At 41.8% G+C, this 14,991-nt stretch overlaps 1 protein-coding gene across 1 annotated transcript in view; it reads left to right on the forward strand.

Annotated features, from left to right (window-relative positions):
• BUB1 (BUB1 mitotic checkpoint serine/threonine kinase) overlaps window positions 1–14,991 on the forward strand; it is a 51,363-nt gene that overhangs the window by 1,613 nt on the left and 34,759 nt on the right. The window contains exons 2-9 of the mRNA XM_075267734.1: window positions 1,316–1,375; window positions 3,285–3,426; window positions 4,773–4,969; window positions 5,729–5,772; window positions 6,659–6,750; window positions 10,826–10,896; window positions 14,323–14,516; window positions 14,824–14,966. Of these exons, the coding sequence (XP_075123835.1) occupies window positions 1,316–1,375; window positions 3,285–3,426; window positions 4,773–4,969; window positions 5,729–5,772; window positions 6,659–6,750; window positions 10,826–10,896; window positions 14,323–14,516; window positions 14,824–14,966 (943 nt within the window). The remainder of the gene's footprint in view (window positions 1–1,315; window positions 1,376–3,284; window positions 3,427–4,772; window positions 4,970–5,728; window positions 5,773–6,658; window positions 6,751–10,825; window positions 10,897–14,322; window positions 14,517–14,823; window positions 14,967–14,991) is intronic.

The raw sequence follows: 14,991 nt of genomic DNA on the forward strand, positions 1-14,991 counted from the left end.
TGAGCCCTGCTGGTACTTGTAGTTCTGTGGATTCTCTGGTGAGCCCTGCTGGTACGTGTAGTTTTTTTATTGCATGGTCTGCTGTACTATTCTTGCTGTTAAGAAAAATTACAGCAAGTCAATGCTGTTCGATTTAGTGCCTGATGTTGTTATTTAGGCTCTGTACTGTCAGGAGGAGGGTGTCAGGCTGGAGGGGGTGATTCTGACACTGGCTGCCTCTGATTGGAGCTCTGACCTACAACCCCTTGCTTACTTCTGCCTGATGCCTCCCTCCTGACAGTGATGAGCCTAAATAGCATATCAGGCACCAAAACTAACAGCGTAATAGTGGAGGATAGATACAAATTTCCAAACAGTGGAGCAGCACCTATTAAATGATGTAAAGAGCTGGACTAGGTTGAGGAGGTGGGAACCTGATGGACTATTCATAGATGGAAATTTGCAACACATCATGCAATGTATGAGTATAACAGATTGTCTGTAGTGTCATTCTGGAATTTTTAGTCCTGTTTATTTCTAATGGAGCAGAGGATGTCCTGACAGTTTGTAATATATGATGTTTCACAGATGGCATATCTACAAATGACAAAAGCATACTAGACTGTTGTTTGGGACCACGACCCAGAACTATAGTGGAAACTAATAATTCTGCCGCACACACGTTTTGGGTGAAATAATACAAAAGTTGACATGCCATGCATAAGGAGGTTATAGTACACAAGTCGAGCTGTAGATCAATAGTAGAGAACGTTCAGGCAGACTGTCTACTATAACCCTCCTTATGCATGGTGTGTCAACTTTTGTATTTGTGTTGAAGTAAAAAATTAAAAGTCCTTTAATTTTGTTACCCAAAACGTGTGTGCAGCAGAATTATTACTTTCTGCCTCATTGGTTGGAGAACCCTTTCGTGCAGCACCACTACTCTTTGAATTCCTAGAGTGTGCAGTTCCACTGTTTGTATTACCCAGAACAGCAGTGGTCCAGCCACCATAATGTGATGGCCACAAGTGCACATATTACTTAGCTAGGAACAGAGGTGGGCAAAGGATAAAACAGAGGAGCTACTGCTGTTATTGATAAATACTGCTGCTTTTACATGGGACATTGCTGACTAGCTCAGTTAGCCAGGCAACTGACTCAACTCCTTGAGTCAGAATTGGCAATTATTTACATCTTGGCTCTACCCAAAGTTTTCCCCAATTCCTGCCATTGTGGCCCAAGAAGCACACACTAAACTATGCTAAAATAGCGTTGTAATATCCTGGTGAAACATTTTATAGATGTACATGATATATTTCATGCTTTTGTCTTACAGAATGTTTGAAGCACACATTCAAGGATACAATGGAAATGATCCACTGGAACTATGGGACAGGTTAGTCTTCAATATAACAGTACTATCCTGCATACTGTCAAAGAAAGAGTCTAGTGAAGACTATGCCTGATCATATGGCTTTTTAGAGAATGTGAATGGCATAGAGAGAGATCTCATGCTTTGGACATCCTGTGTATCGACCTGAACAGAAACACAATATGAGAACAGCTCCCATTCTGACAGACTTAAAGGGGTTGTCCAGGACAATATGTTTTTTATTTTACATTTCATGCTGGGGAAGGTTAATTCCCCCCACTTCCCCATACTCTGCAGTTCCGGTGCTCCAGGCCTCCCAGCATAGGCCAGTCCTACAGCTCTGCTGTTTCCTTGTGGCTGAAGTCCCCAGTGCACTTGACTACTGCGGCCAATCAGTGGCCTAAGGAAAGGGACATGGGTCATCATCACAGCTGGCGAGGACTTCTGGCAAAGAAAGACAGCAGAGCAGCAGGACTGGACTTTGCTAGGAGGCTCGAGAGCATCCGGGAACAGGTGAGGATGGTGTTTGTATTTCTTGGACAACCTCTTTAAGCCACTCTTTCATGGATAATTCATCTAGATGTTCTCCTGCAGTAGTTGTTGCAATGAACATACCTGTCTAAGTGCAGGTTTCCCTGGCAAAGTCAGCTGTTTGCAAGTGGTGACAGGAGTAAGACATATTGTGATATGTTATGTGTTCTAAAAATACGGCACACATTTTAGTGTGGTGTAGTCCATTGATGCCAAACAAGCGGCTTTAGTGTTTCTTTGACTGTTACTTTGAAAGGCTTTTACAACAAAAAATGGTGTTAAAAGGATTCTATCTTCCAAACCATTTTTTTCTAACACATTGGAATAGCCTTAAGAAAAAGGCTATTTGTCTCCTACCTTTCGTTGTCTTCTCCGCGCCGCTGTTCGCCTAAAATCCCGTTTTTTGTCGGTATGTAAATGAGTTCTTGTGCAGCACTGGGGGCAGGCCCCAGCGCTCAAACAGCACTGTGGCCGGCCCCAATGCTGCGAGAGAACTCTCCAGCGCCGCCTCCATCTTCTTCTAGGCCTAGGGCAAGCCGACTGCGCATGCCTGCTGGCCACAAGAGAATGGCCGCTTACAATACTATGTGAGCGGCCATTTTTCTTGTGGCCGCAAGCATGTGCAGTCGGCTTTGTCCAAGGCCTAGAAGTTAGAAGACACCACCGGAAGAAGACACGGTGAAGTACGTTCGTTCATGCAGAAGGTAAAGCTGGCCAGCAGAGTATGCACTGTATGCTCGGCCTGAACCCTAAGTGGCCTTGCCTAAAGCACAGATTTGCATCTATCGATAACCCGTTCAGTATGCAATGGATTCTTTTAGAGTCAAAGTGGAAGGAGCTAAGGGCAGCCAGACCTGTACAATTATTCACATAGCCATCCTGTCTTTAACTGACTTATCATAAGTGGACGGCTGTTTGTGCATCTGTTCCGTGTCTTTGTCCCATTATTGATCGCCGAGTTTCATCCGTTTTGCATCTGTTTTAACAGGCTTTTCTTCAATGTCTTGTGTATGAGCCCTTGGTTTACATTGACATCTTCATTGAGTCCCCTTAAATTTGTGCTTGACAGTTCTATAGGTACATATTTTTTGACTGCCGATGTATAGGCAATAACAATGGATACTTATAGTCAATGGGGTCCCTTTGGATCTATTATCCATAGTTAGAAGGATCTGTTTTAACAATTGGTCCGTTACTAAAACGGCACCAAAGGATTAAAAACAAAGCCCCTAACCTGTTCCCACTACTGTGTCTGATGAGCCCCTGCCTCAATGTCAGAGGTTAGAACTCGTGAGATGAGCTGTGAGGTTCAGTGTGGGTGGTAATACACGGTCATAATAATTTACTCTATAAATATACAACACACATGAACATAATTTTTTTTTTTTTTTTGTCTTTCTAGATATATACTTTGGGCTGAAGAGACTCTCCCTCCACAGGAAAAAAGGAACATATTATGTTTGTTGGAACGTCTAGTTCGAAGCTTCATTGGAGACAAAAGATACTGCAATGACGAGCGATATCTCAAGTACTGCCTGCGGTTTGTAAGTTATACCTTCATGATGTTGTTGTTGTTTTTTTTTATTTTAATATATTTCGTACGTGTGAGCAGCACTCTTCACGGGTTGTAAGTAGATGCTAAATTCCATGGGGGAATGACCGGATCCCTTCAATAATTCAGATTAATTCAACAGAGAAGGATAGCACTCTAGTATTTAGTATGAGCGTGCTTATTTGATAGATGGCTTTAGAGGTGATAGCTGCATAATATACAAAACTCTGTTGTACAGATTGTTTTCAGACAACATCTTGGCCGTGTAGCCATTCCTCAGGGCCGTGTGGCTTGAGGAAGGGCTACACACTTGAGTGGTTTTAGCTACTTAAAGGGATTCTATCATTCAAAAAAGTTTTAAAACTAAAAGCACGTAGGGATAGCCTTTCGAAAGGCTGTTCATCTCTTACCTTTATTTTAAAGGTCCGCGCCGCCATTTTTTAATTTTTCTTCTTTTCTTGATTACGCTAATTGTGCTCAGAAAGCAGCATTGTAATCCATTACAGCACCGCCTCTATCTTCTGCTCCTGATGAGTCTCCTCCTCTTCACTTCTCTTCTTACACGAGACCACCGCAAAATGCCTGACGGAATAGTCGACTGTGCATGTTACGTCTCCATTTTGCAGTGGTCTTGTGTAAGAAGAGGAGTAAAGAGGGGGGGGGGGGGGGTGTCGGGAGCAGAAGACAGAGGAGGCTGTGGAATCTATGACAACACTGTGCTCATAAAAATTCAAAAACAGTGTCGCAGACCTTCAAAATAAAGGTAAGAGATGAATAGCCTTTTTAAAGGATATCCCTATGTGCTTCAAGTTTTAAATGATAGAATCCCTTTAAAGGGGTTTTCTACTTTATAGTTTTTTTTAACATTTCTAAAATTATTTCGTTATTATGAAGGAAATCATGCATATAGGCCATTTAGCAGCAATTCAGGAAAGATGGCTGCCTCCATGAACATGTACAATAAATCACTTTTAAAAATCCCTACTCTTATTCTTTCACTCTCCATTCAAAGTTATTTACTTGTATATAGTTCTTCCTACTGACCACCTGTCGGGCAGGTGGGAGGGGAGTCAGGAGGCCTCAGGCTACTTATTCCTATTATTGCTTGTGATATTTTGGGATTATGGGTGCGTGCTGATGAGACAGGTTTGATCCACCCGGCTCCCTGCCCCTTCCTATGTCTTGTTGACTTTTAATGCAAAGAAAAACCTATAAAAAAATATTTTATGCAAATAAAAAAAAAAAAAAAACATCCCTACTCTTGTTAATTATCTGTATCGTTTATTTTGTCTAGTTTTAACTTATTTTTTTTAATTTTCAATTTTTACTTTTTTGTAGGCAGAAACAGTTGATGAGCCTACACAGTTTTTTGATTACCTGTACAATCGAGGCATAGGAAACAGATCTGCTGTTCTGTATGTGATCTGGTCTCAACAGCTGGAAGCTAAGGGTGACATTCAGAATGCAAGTCTCCTCTACAATAAAGCATTTGAACACCAGGCAGAACCTAAAGATGTGTTGGATAACCACTACAGGTTAGATCATGTTTTTTTCAGTTAGTGAGACCCTTCACCGCAATGTATTTTAATGTCTTGTCAAGAAAGTTATTTGCGAGGATGAATCTTTTCCAGCCAAAATGTATTGATTAGAGAATTCCAACATTTACACTGAAAGTAGAAAGCTTCTGGCGGGGTAACACTGTAGCCCCTGTTCGGCTCTTCGTATCTAAATTTTTACTGTAACCTAGAACCAAGGTAGACATGGCAACTGTTGCACACAGGTTTTTACCAGGAACCAATTTTGGGTGGAATTAGAGTTAGAGAAAAGTTACCAACTTTGCCCAGCAGAAGTCACGGTATGTAAGGATCAGGAAGGTGCATTTCAATTGCCTGATCCTTTTTTTTTTCTTTTTTCGGGAGATAAGCCATTGTCTGAGGAGTCTGGCATAAGCTTTCTCCCTAAACAGTTCAGTTGAATGTGTATGGTGTAGTCAGGCTTGATATGTCAGTCGAACAAACTTACGTTTGGCAGCTATCTTAACTGTATGGCCAGCGTTTGTTACACACTAAATATGAAGGTACTCAACAATCTTGATTTATTATATGGAAACCATGCTCTATAATAACCATTACAGCCATAAAACATGCTAAACCACAAGTCTGATCCTTTCCTGGATACAATTCTGAATGACTTAGAATTTCAAGATGTTGAGATTTGGAAGCTTTCTTCTTCATCAGTCATGTTCTGTCTACATTCTTAATGGTATTTTCCTTTTGTTTTCCTTGATACTCTAGAGCTTTTCAGATGAGAGTTTCTCAAAAGAATCGACCAGAGCAAGGTAAATAGTCCAAAATAAATTTGCCTAAGAAATAGGCTATGTAAGCCTTTGTTTACCCTGTGTCATTAACTTGGGGAAACAATTTAGAAGGGATCATTGTCTTCTGTGACAATTTAGAATCCTGATATAAAAGTGTATCTTAACAGTAACGTATAATGTATAGTCATTCTGCAATATTATTTAACCGTGTTGAGAAATGTAGTTTTGCAGTACAATGTCAGCACTCTAATGCTTGTCATACACCTTAAGCAGCTGAAGGCCAAACAGCTGTTTCTTCTAGACTCTCCCACAAATGTTTCTGTAGGAAGAAGATATCAAGCTTTGTCAGACAGTGTTAACAATGTAAACCAACTGCATCATCCATGGAATGGTGGCTGTCTCTACTAATGCGCCTCCACTGGCTGTAAGTGTTTATTACAGGTGCAGTAGAGGAGGCAGCTACACCATCTTGGTATCCCAGGCTCTGTATCTACAACGGTGCCAAACACTTTTAATGGAGACTCTGTATCAAAGGCAGCTGCCATTTTAAACATCCATGGATGCCACGATTTGCTTATATTCTTAACAATGTTACTAGAGGTTTCACAGTGTCCACTAAGGTAAATCCACCTTGTCAAATGCCATTATGCACCAGTGCATAGTATTACTAAAAAGAAAAAATGTGGAAAGCAACCAACCCCTATAACAATGTGAAGCAGGAAAATATTTATATGCGGAGAATCCCCTTGTGTAATAGCCAGTAGAAATCTTCAGAAAAGGTTAGCAGTTGCTCCTATATGATTGTATGCCTCCTTTCTGTAGATGGTGTTACGTTCTACACATATATGACATGACTGGTGTTCAGATCTAATATGGCCATTATGCTTGTGGTTTCTAATTACTGTAGATAACGCTGTGCAGCCTCTAAGGGATTCCAGACTTGTCAATCAGATGGCACCAGCATCAGAATTGGACCCTTTAACACTTGGCAAGTGTCAGGTAAATATGATCTAACAACCTACAAAGTCTATGTCAGATGCTAGTAATTTCTGGTAAACCTGTGGTGGCCATGACTGGTGAACACTCAATATTCATTTCAACAGCAGTTGTTTTGGAATTAGTTTACATTTCTGATGGGGTGAGTGCACTTCTTGTGAGGTTTTTATGTCTCGCCTGATGATTTTTTTTTTTTGTTTGTAGAAGTCTTAAGGTGATAATCCGTACATATGTACAAAATAAATTGTGACTGTAAGTTGTGTGAATAAAACTACTTCCCAAGAACCCTCGGCTAACATACATATCAGATTGTTTCCAGACATTAAAGGGCTTATTAAGGGAGTAATGAAGCTGACCAATGCATTTCCTGCACTGGTTTTGTTCTAGTAATATCTTTTCTGCTTTCCCAGAGCCCTGTTTATAACCTGTGCAGAGGGCAACTGTGGATGCTGGGACTCTTGTTCCTCTCTCACCCTTGTTGCTGCTCTGGCTCTCATTGATGGTACTGACTCCTCTGCTCAGTCTGTAGTGGAGTCTGTATACAAATCAACAACAGAGGAACTAGCATTATGGCCTCCCAATTGCCCGACACACAGGTAATAAATGGGGCATCAGCGGACTGGAGTGTACATTTGTAATAAAGCTTAATCAGGGCAGGGAATGCACTGGTAAGTGTTACTACTCCCTGAATAACCACATGAATCCAAACAGACTATGCCCACCTTCCCAAATCACATTTTTCTATTGCTTCAATGCATCTTAAGTGGAAAAAACATAAGCGACTTTATCATTCTTTATCATTTAAAGACCTTTTAGCCTGATCCTGCAGTCAATGCCATTCATATGTCCCCTACTTCCTGCTAACCTACCAAATGCATTATTAAGTAGGGGATGAAAGTCAAATATGACCTTAGGATCAGACTATACAGCGGCAGGTTGTAGATGATCATAATGGTCACATGCAGTTCTGGAGCTGCAGACCGACGGAAAGCGTGGTAGAATTGCTACCAAGACTGCTCACTAGTTGCAGGGCTGGACTTATGGAAAGAGCAAAGTATTCTGCCTTATCCTGCTTCTGTAACTTTCTTAAAGGTGAGTGGGAATTACTAAAACAGCTTAGCTCAGTTGAGCTACACTTTCTGTAGCTGCTTAGTTACAGAAACAATGTTGCTAAATGTAGCATGCTGTTTCTTTAGCCCCTATTCACCTCAATACAGGTTATGGAAACATGATAGAGGAAGCATCATTAAATGAAGCTCATTGGGTTTCTATTATTTATTAATTTTTATTGACAGTTTAGGTTATTTATGATTAAAAAAAGTAAATGAGAATATTGGTTATAACTAGAGATGAGCGAACAGTGTTCTATCGAACACATGTTCGATCGGATATCAGGGTGTTCGCCATGTTCGAATCGAATCGAACACCGCGTGGTAAAGTGCGCCAAAATTCGATTCCCCTCCCACCTTCCCTGGCGCCTTTTTTGCACCAATAACAGCGCAGGGGAGGTGGGACAGGAACTACGACACCGGGGGCATTGAAAAAAATTGGAAAAAGTCATTGGCTGCCGAAATCAGGTGACCTCCATTTTAGACGAATAGTGGATTTCAAATCCGGGTCATATGAGAATGTGAACTTTGTGACTATGAGACAGGGATAGCTGTACAGGCAGGGATAGCTAGGGAGAACCTTTATTTAGGGGGGAATGTTATTAAAAATAACTTTTTGGGGCTCTATCGGGTGTGTAATTGTGATTTTTGTGAGATAAACTTTTTCCCATAGGGATGCATTGGCCAGCGCTGATTGGCCGAATTCCGTACTCTGGCCAATCAGTGCTGGCCAATGCATTCTATTAGCTTGATGAAGCAGAGTGTGCACAAGGGTTCAAGCGCACCCTCGGCTCTGATGTAGCAGAGCCGAGGCTGCACAAGGGTTCAAGCGCACCCTCGGCTCTGATGTAGGAGAGCCGAGGGTGCACTTGAACCCTCACTCTGCTTCATCAAGCTAATAGAATGCATTGGCCAGCGCTGATTGGCCAATGTATTCTATTAGCCTGATGAAGTAGAGCTGAATGTGTGTGCTAAGCACACACATTCAGCTCTACTTCATCGGGCTAATAGAATGCATTGGCCAGCGCTGATTGGCCAGAGTACGGAACTCGACCAATCAGCGCTGGCTCTGCTGGAGGAGGCGGAGTCTAAGATCGCTCCACACCAGTCTCCATTCAGGTCCGACCTTAGACTCCGCCTCCTCCGGCAGAGCCAGCGCTGATTGGCCGAAGGCTGGCCAATGCATTCCTATGCGAATGCAGAGACTTAGCAGTGCTGAGTCAGTTTTGCTCAACTACACATCTGATGCACACTCGGCACTGCTACATCAGATGTAGCAATCTGATGTAGCAGAGCCGAGGGTGCACTAGAACCCCTGTGCAAACTCAGTTCACGCTAATAGAATGCATTGGCCAGCGCTGATTGGCCAATGCATTCTATTAGCCCGATGAAGTAGAGCTGAATGTGTGTGCTAAGCACACACATTCAGCACTGCTTCATCACGCCAATACAATGCATTAGCCAGTGCTGATTGGCCAGAGTACGGAATTCGGCCAATCAGCGCTGGCTCTGCTGGAGGAGGCGGAGTCTAAGGTCGGACCTGAATGGAGACTGGTGTGGAGCGATCTTAGACTCCGCCTCCTCCAGCAGAGCCAGCGCTGATTGGTCGAGTTCCGTACTCTGGCCAATCAGCACTGGCTAATGCATTGTATTGGCGTGATGAAGCAGTGCTGAATGTGTGTGTGCTTAGCACACACATTCAGCTCTACTTCATTGGGCTAATAGAATGCATTGGCCAGCGCTGATTGGCCGAATTCCGTACTCTGGCCAATCAGCACTGGCTAATGCATTGTATTGGCGTGATGAAGCAGTGCTGAATGTGTGTGCTTAGCACACACATTCAGCTCTACTTCATCGGGCTAATAGAATGCATTGGCCAGCGCTGATTGGCCAGAGTACGGAATTCGGCCAATCAGCGCTGGCTCTGCTGGAGGAGGCGGAGTCTAAGGTCGGACCTGAATGGAGACTGGTGTGGAGCGATCTTAGACTCCGCCTCCTCCAGCAGAGCCAGCGCTGATTGGTCGAGTTCCGTACTCTGGCCAATCAGCACTGGCTAATGCATTGTATTGGCGTGATGAAGCAGTGCTGAATGTGTGTGCTTAGCACACACATTCAGCTCTACTTCATCGGGCTAATAGAATGCATTGGCCAATCAGCGCTGGCCAATGCATTCTATTAGCGTGAACTGAGTTTGCACAGGGGTTCTAGTGCACCCTCGGCTCTGCTACATCAGATTGCTACATCTGATGTAGCAGTGCCGAGTGTGCATCAGATGTGTAGTTGAGCAAAACTGACTCAGCACTGCTAAGTCTCTGCATTCGCATAGGAATGCATTGGCCAGCCTTCGGCCAATCAGCGCTGGCTCTGCCGGAGGAGGCGGAGTCTAAGGTCGGACCTGAATGGAGACTGGTGTGGAGCGATCTTAGACTCCGCCTCCTCCAGCAGAGCCAGCGCTGATTGGTCGAGTTCCGTACTCTGGCCAATCAGCACTGGCCAATGCATTTCTATGGGGAAAAGTTAGCTTGCGAAAATCGCAAACTGACAGGGATTTCCATGAAATAAAGTGACTTTTATGCCCCCAGACATGCTTCCCCTGCTGTCCCAGTGTCATTCCAGGGTGTTGGTATCATTTCCTGGGGTGTCATAGTGGACTTGGTGACCCTCCAGACACGAATTTGGGTTTCCCCCTTAACGAGTTTATGTTCCCCATAGACTATAATGGGGTTCGAAACCCATTCGAACACTCGAACAGTGAGCGGCTGTTCGAATCGAATTTCGAACCTCGAACATTTTAGTGTTCGCTCATCTCTAGTTATAACCTATATTCTGTTTACGGCATTAGAGACTGTACTTTTTCCTATAGTACATCATTTGCCCTATATGTTGGTATTACAATCTGCTTAATCTGCTTATCGATGCTTTTTATTCATCTTTTTGTTGTGACATTGAAATATTTTTGCACAATTCAGAATCCTGCAGGAATTCGGAGTCCAGTTGTGAAGGAATCTGAAGTGCCTGGTAATAGAGATGAGTCCAGCATGTAAGTGTTCAGTCCAATATTGACATTTCTCTACAGGAACCTCTTGAGAGTTTAAATATTCAGAGAGTAATGGTACACGCACGGTGGCCTGCTTTTCAGAAGTGTCAGTGCTGGCATAGAAGCATTTGAGAGTGAAAAGTGGGATGACTTTACAAGGATTTTCTAAATTCTATAAATATTAATTGTCCCAAGTTACAGCTGATTACAGTTAAATTAACTATACGGCTGTATCTGTAAGCAGTCATTTCTATATTAAGGAGGTTGTTCAAAAGTGTTATATACATACATATATATATATATATATATATATATATATATATATATACAGTCCTATGAAAAAGTTTGGGCACTCCTATTAATCTTAATCATTTTTAGTTCTAAATATTTTGGTATTTGCAACAGCCATTTCAGTTTGATATATCTAATAACTGATGGACACAGTAATATTTCAGGATTGAAATGAGGTTTATTGTACTAACAGAAAATGCGCAATATGCATTAAACCAAAATTTGACCGGTGCAAAAGTATGGGCACCTCAACAGAAAAGTGACATTAATATTTAGTACATCCTCCTTTTGCAAAGATAACAGCCTCTAGTCGCTTCCTGTAGCTTTTAATCAGTTCCTGGATAAAGGTATTTTGGACAAACAATTCAAGTTCAGTTAAGTTAGATGGTCGCCGAGCATGGACAGCCCGCTTCAAATCATCCCACAGATGTTCAATGATATTCAGGTCTGGGGACTGGGATGGCCATTCCAGAACATTGTAATTGTTCCTCTGCATGAATGCCTGAGGATTTGGAGCGGTGTTTTGGATCATTGTCTTTCTGAAATATCCATCCCCGGCGTAACTTCAACTTCGTCACTGATTCTTGAACATTATTCTCAAGAATCTGCTGATACTGAGTGGAATCCATGCGACCCTCAACTTTAACAAGATTCCCGATGCCGGCATTGGCCACACAGCCCCAAAGCATGATGGAACCTCCACCAAATTTTACAGTGGGTAGCATGTGTTTTTCTTGGAATGCTGTTTCTTTTTGGACGCCATGCATAACGCCTTTTTTTTATAACCAAACAACTCAATTTTCGTTTCCAAAATGAAGCTGCCTTGTCCAAATGTGCTTTTTCATACCTCAGGCAACTCTATTTGTGGCGTACGTGCAGAAACGGCTTCTTTCTCATCACTCTCCCATACAGCTTCTATTTGTGCAAAGTGCGCTGTATAGTTGACCGATGCACAGTGACACCATCTGCAGCAAGATGATGCTGCAGCTCTTTGGAGGTGGTCTGTGGATTGTCCTTGACTGTTCTCACCATTCTTCTTCTCTGCCTTTCTGATATTTTTCTTGGCCTGCCACTTCTGGGCTTAACAAGAACTGTCCCTGTGGTCTTCCAGTTCCTTACTATGTTCCTCACAGTGGAAACTGACAGGTTAAATCTCTGAGACAGCTTTTTGTATCCTTCCGCTGAACAACTATGTTGAACAATCTTTGTTTTCAGATCATTTGAGAGTTGTTTTGAGTAGCCCATGATGCCACTCTTCAGAGGAGATTCAAATAGTAGAACAACTTGCAATTGGCCACCTTAAATACCTTTTCTCATGATTGGATACACCTGGCTATGAAGTTCAAAGCTCACTGAGGTTACAAAACCAATTTTGTGCTTCAGTAAGTCAGTAAAAAGTAGTTAGGAGTATTCAAATCAATAAAATGATAAGGGTGCCCATACTTTTGCACTAGTCAAATTTTGGTTTAATGCATATTGCGCATTTTCTGTTAGTACAATAAACCTCATTTCAATCCTGAAATATTACTGTGTCCATCAGTTATTAGATATATCAAACTGAAATGGCTGTTGCAAACACCAAAATATTTAGAACTAAAAATGATTAAGATTAATAGGGGTGCCCAAACTTTTTCATAGGACTGTATATATATGTATATATATATATATATATATATATATGTGTATATATATATATATATGTATATATGTATATATATATATATATATATATATATATATATATATATATATATATATATATATATATATATATATATATAGGAAGGTGGGGGGAAAAGAAAAAAAAAAAAACATTCTCACCTGTCCCTAGTGCCTCCCAGTTAGATCGCGTCCTGCTGCTCCAATGTCTTCCTGCGGCAAAAGTCCTTGCCAGCTGTGACTTCCCAGGTTCCTTCACTTAGATCGCTGATTGGCCCCAGTGGGAAGGAAGTAGAAACCAGCTGAGACCTAGGCGGGATCGGGAGGGGAACAGCAGAGTTTATTCCACTCTAAGCCCTCTACTACTTTTTTTTTTTTTTTTTTCTTTTTGTGACATGAGAAACTGCTTTAATGAGCAGAAGCCTTGTAATATGCATGGCTGCAAGCCTGTGGATGTTCGATACTTTAGTATGTATTTAAGATCATTAAAGAGTTAGTGATATTGGTAGTTCTGCATTTTTTTTAGCAGTACATGTAGAAGAAATTCTTTACTATACCATGCAGATTGACAAAGCTTAAGGCAAAGGATATGTAAAATATTGTGGATATTGTATCTCAGCCATAGACATGTGAGCCAAAGGCCTGAAAACATCATACTATAAAATGTGGGTGATAGAGACTGGATTGTATCAAACAACTGATGTTTACGCCTAATGCTTACAACCAAGATTTCGGGCGTTCAGGGCTTAGTGGTATTATGACTGGGGTTGAGCCGATCTTGAATTTCAGGATCGTTTTTAAAATCCGATTTCCGATCATTTTCCATTTGAACCCAATTCCAGTCCTAATGCAAGTCAATGGGATTTTTTTTAATTATCAAAGATCAGATTTTAAAAACTATCCTATTCACTACACTGCATGGAGTCCAAAAATTGTTTCAGTTTTTGGACTCCATACTGTGTAGTGATTTAAAAAAAAAAAAAACGGCTGCTTAGACCCCCTGGTATCCGCTTACCTGCACAGATCCGCTGCCGCGCCCCGTTCTTCTCGGTCCGGTCCTCTCTCATTCACATGCCTTCCGAGCGCCATGCGCACCCTCACCTCCCTAGGCTAGTGTTAGAAATGGTGGGAGAAGGCGGGGCTTGTGGCTTAGGAGAATGTGGGTGGGTACTGGGAGGAGAGACGTGAGTGCATCACTCACATCGCCCCACCCACATTCTCCTAAGCCACAACAATTCCTGCCTACTCCCATCATCTCTAACACTAGCCTAGGGAGGTGGGTCTGTCTTGGAAACCTTACAATCTTTTAAAGTGCTGTGGAATATGTTGGAACTATATAAATAAAATGTATTATTATTTAAACCTGATGGACCTCATTGACTTATAATGGGGCCTGCTGAAATCTCTTGTATGTAATTGTAAGACAAACGCTTTACAGGTAGAATAACCATGCACTTGTTTATTTTATTTATTGCTTAGGAACAAATATGTAACTATTTCCAAGTCCGCTGTGGTACCTCAGCCTGCAGCATCTTCATGTTCGGAAATTAAGCAAGTTCCCATGTATTGTAAGGACAAACTTGTCTCTGGTGATTCGGAAATGTCACTTGAGGAATATAGAGCGATCGTCTATAGAAAGAAACAGGAGCAGCGAAAGAAAATGCAACAATGGGGTAAGATTCTTGGAGGCCTACATATCCTTCATACATGTCTAATGTTTATTGCACATCTTGAATAAATGTGCAGAAAGAAAAATCCAAGAATGTAAACAAAGTAATACAGTCACAGATACTAAGGCAAGGTGACCAGGTACATTATAACTGCGGACGGGAGTCTGTCACCAGGGTGATGGGTATTAAACCATCAACATAGTTCAATAAGTCCGGCTCACCCAATTGTAATGCTTGTGTCCTTGGCCCAGATGGTAAAAAGTTTGCGCATGTGCAGTTTTAATGGGGTTTTTTATATTTTCATTATCAGAGGAAGAAGGAAAGAAATACATGAAGGAAAAAGAGGAAGCGGCTTTCCATGAAAATATGCTAAAACAGAAGATGGAACAATTAAGCAATTTGTTACATGTCCAAGTATCCACAAATCAGACCCTTCCAGCGCAGAATACAACTGTGAGTATACACTAGTTATTATTTT

The sequence above is a fragment of the Leptodactylus fuscus genome, chromosome 3 (assembly GCF_031893055.1).
Source record: "Leptodactylus fuscus isolate aLepFus1 chromosome 3, aLepFus1.hap2, whole genome shotgun sequence".
Lineage (NCBI taxonomy): Eukaryota > Metazoa > Chordata > Amphibia > Anura > Leptodactylidae > Leptodactylus > Leptodactylus fuscus.